The 8989-nt window shown below is 34.2% G+C and overlaps 1 protein-coding gene across 2 annotated transcripts in view; it reads left to right on the forward strand.

The window, feature by feature from the left end:
• The first annotated feature begins 3675 nt into the window (after positions 1-3675).
• The window catches only part of LOC106469040 (colorectal mutant cancer protein-like), a 92291-nt gene continuing 86977 nt past the window's right edge, over positions 3676-8989 (forward strand). For both annotated transcript variants that reach the window (XM_022397438.1, XM_022397437.1), the window contains exon 1: positions 3676-4738. In XM_022397438.1, coding sequence (XP_022253146.1) covers positions 4620-4738 — 119 coding nt within the window. In that variant the 5' untranslated portion in view covers positions 3676-4619. The remainder of the gene's footprint in view (positions 4739-8989) is intronic.

Genomic DNA, 8989 nt, shown 5'->3' on the forward strand with positions numbered 1-8989 from the left:
CCAAAAATCAAATCGTGCTCCAAACTTTGGTGCCGTGGGTCGTTATAAGGCTTGTGGTTAAGTCCCACTATTCGATTCGAGTAGCTTACGAGTTGGCGGTGGGTGGTGTTGATTATCTGCATACATTATAGTATATCACTTCAAAATTAGGGATGGCTAACTCAGATACCATCGAGTAGCTTTGTGCGAATTTCAGCAATAACAACTGAACGATAAAGAAAAAAGAAGAGGCGTGTGCTTTTATTATTTGATTACACGTACGTGCCTGCAGATTGTGGATCAATAATATTTCTGTAACCAGTATTATAGGCGTGTCTGGGAACGTGCTGTAAACGAAGTTTCTTATTTCTAGTTTTCTTGAGAAAGCGTGCTTTGCCGGAGATGTTATTTTTAATACACGTACAAAGTATGATAACTATACGAGGTTGTGAATAATAATAATAGACCTTACACTGGCATAACGTACTTCGGATTCTTTGAAAGTACGGTTTTCTGTATTCGTAAGATTGGGTGAACACTACAATGTCCTGTAGTTCATGATTATTTAAATTTTGAATGATCTTATATTTATCTCTATATATAAGGTGGCTCAGAAAGCCCTTTCAAAAGGTAAGAATAACAAATATACAAACACGTAATGAGTACTTAACATCATCATCACATGTAAGTGTGCGAAACTTGTCAGCAACCATAAAACAATGAAGTGAGAATATCTTAAATGTAATAAAAAAACACGCAAACACAAAACAAACCGAACAAAATGTCAAAAGACCTATTTAGTCATGAGTGGTGTATAACTGTGTACTAGCATTTAGATAGTTGAATATTGCCCGTCTTTCCTATTATACACTAACGCCTTAACTTGCTACATATGTTTGTACAAATGTTAACCAAGAACAGTGTAACAAAATCCTAAATTTAACTTCAAAAATATACATATATTTGTAACATAATAACTTTAAAATTTTAGTTCTACAAGCTCTCCATTTTTAATCATGTAATTACCCTTTCAAAATAGAAAGCCTGGTTTATATTTTATTTATACATAGATGCTAACTACTTTAGAAAGTGTTTCTGTTGGCAGCATCATTTCTTTTATTAATCTCAAATATGAATAAGAAAGAAAAGAAGAACTGTTCAGAGGCATCCGTTTTAAGCCCTTTTAATTCTAAGTTGTAGCACTATTTATATATATACTATTCCAGGCTTGCTGTCTTCCCTCATTGTCCAGAGATGGGGTTGATTACTTTGACTGTCATAAGCCTTAGAATCTTGTACAAACCTCCTCACTCAGTCTCAGACTTGACAGATGCCACACGCACTGCAAATATCGTCAGTTGTCTATGTACCCTCACACTGGAATTGATCCTTAGATAGAGCATAGACAGTCATTCTGGGTGCACAAACTATCAGTAAATCTACTTCCTGAGTCATTGGCTATAGCAAAAAAGAAGTAAAGGACCTTTGCAGTATCAACAAAAGTCCTACCTTAAGGAAAGAGTAATTCTAGGCCTGACAACTATCTTTGACAACCATTTACTTTTGGTGGGCAGATGTAAGTTTTTCTAGTTCTTGAAAACGACATTTCTATAACAATGAAACATTTTAAACTTATATCACATAAGAGTGGGACGAAGGGCAGTACAGACTTCAGTAGATATAACAAAACTCTATAATACAATATTCTGTGGTCACAGCACCAAAATTTATTCGTTCTGTCCACTTTGTAGTATATTCAGGTAAAACTGATTTAACCTTAGAGCAATGTGATAAAAAATGCCGAATTTGCCCAGAGCAACTAAATTAACCACGTAATTCTCATTCCAAAATAGGTGAGGTCATAACCTTGAGATTACACTTGGTCTACCACTGAAGGACATTACTGTCGACATATTTGCACAACGTACAGTATTGCAGCACTATTCCGGGCAGAACAAGTATTATCCACCTGAGAACAACAAAGAAACAAAGGCAGCTAGAATGAAATCAGCTCAATGGCGGTTCTCTTGACCAGTTGTTATGTGAAACCTGCACATATACAGAATAAAAGATAAGTTCAGAGTAAACACTATAACATTAGAAGGAGATAGAAACTCTTGGTATTGTTACGACAGTGGAAGTCACGAGACGCTGGTAACACGTAATGAGTATCTCGAACATTCCTGAAGCCTCGAGAGTTTGCCAGACGCCCTCTACTTTGTGTATATAAGCCGGCAAATAAAGTGACGGGATGAATAATTGCAGACAGAGAGATATAGAGACAGATAATCGGGTTAGGCCGTGAGTGAAGTGCGTGAATCGTTGTGAGTTCTAGGGTGTGTTTAGGTTAAGGTGACTGTGGAAATTAAGTGTATTGCAAAGTTGTATTGAGAAAAAATAAATAAACTGGTTTTATTTAAGAAGGGACTTGTGTCGCTGAAGTTTCTCGGAAAGAATTTCTACGGAAAATTAACAAGTTTTGTTTTGTTTTTAATTATGCACAAAGCTACACAAGGGCTATCTGTGCTCTGCCCACCACGGGTATCGAAACCCGGTTTCTAGCGTTGTAAGTCCGCAGACATACCGCTGTGCCACTGGGGGGCAGGAAAATTAACAAACTAACAGAGACGTAACAGTATATTCATATACAATACGAGAACAAAATTTCTATTGCCTGTATCAAAAATCTCCTTCAGAATATCTACAAGCATTGAACAATATGTAGTTCACTTTTCCATTACTTTTAAAGCGTTCTTTTTAAAAATAAAGATAGATTTTATTTTGTTTAAAACCGTCTCTTTTTTACAACTCATTCAAGTCAACTTTTCAGTTTTAAATCTGTAACTTTTCGTGTTTGAACTTTTAATCATTTATAGGACTATTCCTATCTGTACAAAGTCAGTGAGCCTGAGACTCTGCTGTATGGTTATCTGCATTCATTAAACCAAATGTCTTTTCAATATCATAGTGTTGCGTCATCAGAGGTCACGTGACTAGTATCACGCCACGTCGTTCTCGAACATTCGCGTCCTTTCCTTAAATCTCGGGATCCTTCTAGATATAGTGTAGTCTTGTATATATAAGACGGTCACAAATTGACGGCAACAGTGTGTGTAATTGAACGGAGTATTGTTGAGTCGAGCACGTGAGACATTCGTTGAGAATTATAGCGTTTGTTATAGCGCGACTGTTGAAATTAAGTGTATCACAAAGTTATATTCAGAAAGAATAAACCAGTTTTATTTAAGAAAGGACTTGTGTCGCTAAAGTTTCGTCGGAACGAATTTACGGAAAATTAACTAACGAACGGAGACGTAACAATAGAAATGTTTATGGATATACAAAATCTCACATGTTGATAATGCCATATCTTTCTATAGAGAAAGATTTAAAGATACTGTTACTGATTTTTCTTCAATTAAGTTATTAACAAAATAAATTTATTTGTCCTGCTTAATAATATACAAATAAATTATTCTTTGACTGTTGCTTCACTGTCTTCTTATGCATACTGCTTCAAACAATTTGTGGGTAAGGTGTGGCTATTATGTTAACTGTTTGTACATATTTGCATGTCATAGAGTATAGATATATGTTTCTGTTGCTGTTGCTAGTGGACCATAATTTAATTCTAAAGAATCATTTATAGAGGACGCTTTACGACAATATCGACTGTCAACTTTTTATAGTGTGGGTGCTTTCTGCACGCATAGTTAGCGAAGCAGTGAATTGAGAAGTGTTTATTTCTGTTAAGAAAATCCTTTATATACATATATTTTTAATGAGGCCCATGTTGTACTAATTCCGTGGATTATAAAGCTAAGTAGAATTGCAAATTTAATTATTTCAGTTCGGATCTCTTGATACTAAAATTTTAGTCGCATCACCGTGGACAGTGTGTCTGTTACAAAATGTGTCTTGAAGTTGAAGTTGTGAGGCAGAATTGTACGACTGAAGTATCGAGAAAAGTCTAGTGTGCTATCCACACTAAACTAACATAACGTTTCCTTAATGGTTTAGTTTCGTGTTAGTTGGAGTTTGTTTTTTGATAGATTTTTCTGTGCTTTGAATGTTGGATAATAATATAGTGATAGTAGATGGATGAAATAGTTTACTGTTACTAGAATTGGTCAGATAGATTTGCATAACTTATAAAGTTCTACAAAATTGTATTCAGAAAGCTTATGGAGAAATATATACTGCTGAGTCTCTTGTCAGCAAAATAAAAAAGGTGATAAGTCTTGGACTATGAGTAGTTGGGTGTGATCATATAGGAAGTGAAAATTTTAAACTCTGAAATTTATATCATAGACCACGTAAATACAAGAGTTATCTTTGTTCTCTCAGATAAATACTGACTGCATAATGAAGAATGAAAACCTGCATTTACTTTGACATTAATCAGATATTTATATTTTACATATGACTGACTGATAAAATGTCTGTTGAAAGTTCTAGCATAAGATATGAAAACACTTTGTACTTAAAGTTAGATGTGAAATCCATTAGCAGTTATGATGGACATAATTTTTCAGTTGGACAGCCAGTATATTTAATAAGGTAATGATAAGCTAGTTTTAGATTATATTTTAAAATGATTTGACTAAATAAGAACAGAGTGAAAACGAAAGAAAAAGATAATGGCTAGTGACATTCGAAGTGAATCAAGTGGAAGTGATTCTGGTTCAACTCCTGAAGAAGAACGAATACGACGCCTGTTTCAGACATGTGATGGAAATGGAGATGGTTTCATTGACAGGTAAAGTTTATAAGCTTTGACAAAGCTAATATGTTTAGATTTTATTTCTTGGTTTATGGACCACAGATTTTTTTTTCATACTATTTTGAGTTACCAAATGAAATCAGAGGTGAAATTAAGTTAAAGTAAAAAAAATAAAAATAACTTTTCCAAATTGATTATTGTCATTCTATGGAAATGTGACTTTCAAAAGGTGTACAGATGTAGTGCCAATAATCATGTATATGTATACTCCCCAGCATGAATAACATGGGTGTATTAGCTTGTTTTTTGCTTGTCCATAACCAAAAAAAATCATTATTAAGACATTTATACATTGAAAAATTGCATTCTTTGTGGAGAGTCTAATGAATTTGAGGTTCATTGCATAGTTAATACTACCTTTGGTTCAGTAGACTTGTATTAGTCAAAGGAGTTCTCTACTGCATCAGCAAGTCTATCCATGTGCTGTAACACATCAAAGCTGATTGTCCTTGACTTATTAATCAAAATAGGGTTTTAAAAATAGAGTAGATAGATGTACAGAATTCACCTATCTTTTTCCAAAAGAAAATTTTTTATACTACTTTCTTCACATATTAAGCTAACTAATATAAAGGGAATCAATATTGAAAAATTCACTGGAGAAGAAAATTTTTAATTTGACCATAAACCAAAAACTTGAGAAAATGAAGCTTATAATGTTCAAATTAGAAGATCAAATGTCAGTAGTAGAAGATAAAAATTTTGAAAATAATGTTTTTACAGACAGAATTGTGCTATTTTTAAGTGTAAGGAAATTTTTTTGTCTCTGTGATTTGTTGGACATGTTTGATATCTTAGAATAATTAATTCTGCTTAAACAAAAATATAAAATTAAATAGTGTTCTTTGGAAAACTTAAGAAGAAATCACATTTTGAATTAACAGAACATGGCTAACATAAGAAATAATAATAATAATAATAACAATTGTATTACATCAGAAAAAGCCAAGTTTTTAATGTTCTTGCACATGTAGGAGACAGTGATACTGCCTTCTTTTTTTCTTCAGCCTTTTTTATTTTGGTTTTGTGTTATCTGTGTAAAATGTGAAAGTTTCATGGTGCTTAGCATCTATAGGCTGCTTAACTTTTCTCATTTTTCCGGAGAATTTTCCATTTTTCTGTTCCCATCATTTGCCAAACTTCATAAGACTTTCCTGGGTGCTGAAGTCTGATACTTTTTCTGTGCTTTTCTAATTCATATAAACATATTGTGACTGAATCAACTTTATTTTATAGTTACAATTCTTGTTCCATTGATGAAGCTTATTTATAGGATGTTTGTATAGATAAATATTTTTTATGTAAATACTTTATGGAAACTACTGTATGAACAAATGTACTGACTCTGATATTGGCTCTTCTCTTTTGATTGAAATGTACATTTTTATGGTTGTAAGTCATGAACCATTGCAGGTTGGTGGGTGCTTTTTGATTCCTACAGTGAATAACTCACACAGTTACACTGTGTGGATGTGCAAAAACACATTTTTCTTATGTTTCCAAGTTATCTGATTAACATTTTTGGGATCAGCAGTGAGTAGTACAAACTTTTTTTGGGGGTGGGTGGATGGTAACGATGTCTTAGAACTACCCATATGAAAATTCCTTGTGTCATACATATTTCGGATGTTTCTTTCCACACAGCCATCTCAGTTTTCTTTTATGATTTTTTTCATCCTCATGTTAATTGATAAGCCACATACCTCCTTGTTTTTTGTTAAGTGTGAATTTTAACTAGGTTTAACTGTAGTAGAAATAATTTATTAAATATATATATATGAGGTGAATGAAAAAAAAAGGGCAGTAGTGAGCCTTCTTGAGCAAGAAGATATAGTGTTGAAATATGCTTGAGTCACACAAGAGCGTGGAATTGAGTAGAACTGATATAGGAGCTGTTGGTGAACCTCATTGTTATGCCACTCTATAACAGGAACCTACTGTGCATCAGAGTACTGGAATCCCTGGGAGCCTCTACAATACTTTTCCCATGATGTTGAGGACGGGAAATAAAAAGTCTAGCCATGATCATAAAGAAGTGTACTCTTCTCGTAGTTAACAGAATTAAATAACTACGATTCTCCATCACTGTTAAGGATTTTCATAATTCATTTCAAAGGTAAAAGAACTGAAACCTTTGCTTTCTATAACAACAAAAGCTCTGTTATTGCGTGGAGATTACTTGTAATCTGACTTTTACAAATGTCTGAATACTTTTTTAAAGAACCATGAATGTCCTCTTCCTTGGTTTTATGACTGCCTTAAATATTATAACATTTAGGTAATTCGTTATTTGATGCTATACATTGGACCAAATGTTTAATGATTATATTCCAAATTTATATTCTTTTCACCAAAGATAAAAACGAAAATAGAATATTTGATTTGCCCCACCCATGGCAGGTTACAGGCAACTCTTTGAAGTGACCCTGCTGCCAACACCCAAAGTGAATAATGTTGCCTTTCCTTCCAGAGTGGCATCCAGGTGGAGGATTTACTGGCTATTTTATAAAGATGATGAATAGACTAGGAAGCCCTATCCATGCACTGTAACACAACTCTAGTGGTTCCAGTGGATGCTGTGTTGCTCTTAGCAAAGCTTAATGTGAAACATTCACTTGAATATGGTAGTGTGTTTGAGATTCAGCCACAGCATTTGCTACTGTGGATTTTTTCTTCTCTTTCGACCTATCCCAAGTAACGAACGTTGAACCTTAATACCACAAAAACTTCCTCTATTAGACTGAGAACATTTTTTATACTCAAGTGATGCTTCATTGTCTCACTATAGAACTATATAAACATATCAACAAAGATATCCTCGTAGCCTGTTGATGCAATTGCAGGGTAAGCTTTCCCTTGCAAATGATGTTGATTGTTAGCATAAGTGGCATAGTTCTCTAAATGACCCCTTTTCTGAGCCATAGGGTTCTAAACCTCATTTAAACTCGGCTACAACTATATCCCAGTCCCAGAGTGGCATTTTGCTCGCATGTGTGATAACATTGAGGGCTAAAGCATCCAAATTTAGGTTAGGAGTTGCATTGCCTATTCCAGATTCAAGTTGATCTTGGAGAAGTTGGCCACAAATCATCGGAAACACAATGTGAAACTTTTGAACATGGGTTGAACTCAATCTTGCACCATTGCTGTTTTAGTAGCATCCATGGAAATTCCTTCTCTACCTACAATATGACTAAGAAATTCCACTTTCAAGGGCATGAATGCAAATGTTTTTGGTTTATTCTCCCATTTCATCCTCTTTAGTGTAAGCTCCTTTGCCTCTTGAAAGTGGTGACCTTGTTACACAGGCCAAACTACGTGACTGCCTGAAATGCTCCAGAAAATGGACCAAATCCTCTTTTTCTGTACTTCTGAATGTCGGGAAATGACCTGTTTTGCTACCTTCACAGGAAAGGGATAACGTTAAAAATTAATGGCAGTGCGATCTCTAAACATTTAAGTAAGCTTATTCTAAAATGAGGCTGTCTCTAAATTTATTGTAATTTTACCGTTCTAAGATTTCCTGCTTCTAGATTCATGTTATTAAAATAACATATACGATCAAAAGAACAGAAAAATCAATACAAAATACCCAGTGAACCAAGCACCTTCGCAGTAACCATAGAGACACACATAACACACACTCCAAGACTGATCTGATTTATTTGTTCGTGAATATAGACATTTTTCCCACCTTCAAAGTTAATGATAAGGGAAATTTAATAACGTCCTGAAATGGTATAAAGAGAGAAAAGTTCCATTAAAAGTATAAAACAAACTGAAGAATACGTCTTTCTGAGCGTGGATGTTAGATGCTTATAAATGTGCAACAGAAGTACTGGAACATTATCACATTCAAGCTTTAGCAGCAGGTTGTTTCATTAGAAAGCTATGCTGTTCAATATTGTTGTGTTACCTAAAGAGCCAGATGACTAGCAACCTAATTTACAGTCACATTCCTAGGATATTCCTTTTGCGCTGAGGAGAAGACTTAATCAATAAGTTGTCTAGGAAATCTACCCTATGAAGCATTTGATGGCATGATCTATTCTTATGCCACTATGTACAAGCTGAAACATAGGGACACCTGGATATAGAAAAATGAGCCAGGATGGCACCAATACACAGCATGGTCACAAGTAAATAGACACCACCTTTTCTGAAAAAAAATTCAGACCTATTCACATGAATTGATGTATTTATAATTTAATTAATATCTAGTAGATC

The sequence above is a fragment of the Limulus polyphemus genome, unplaced genomic scaffold (assembly GCF_000517525.1).
Source record: "Limulus polyphemus unplaced genomic scaffold, Limulus_polyphemus-2.1.2 Scaffold3272, whole genome shotgun sequence".
Classification (NCBI taxonomy): domain Eukaryota; kingdom Metazoa; phylum Arthropoda; class Merostomata; order Xiphosura; family Limulidae; genus Limulus; species Limulus polyphemus.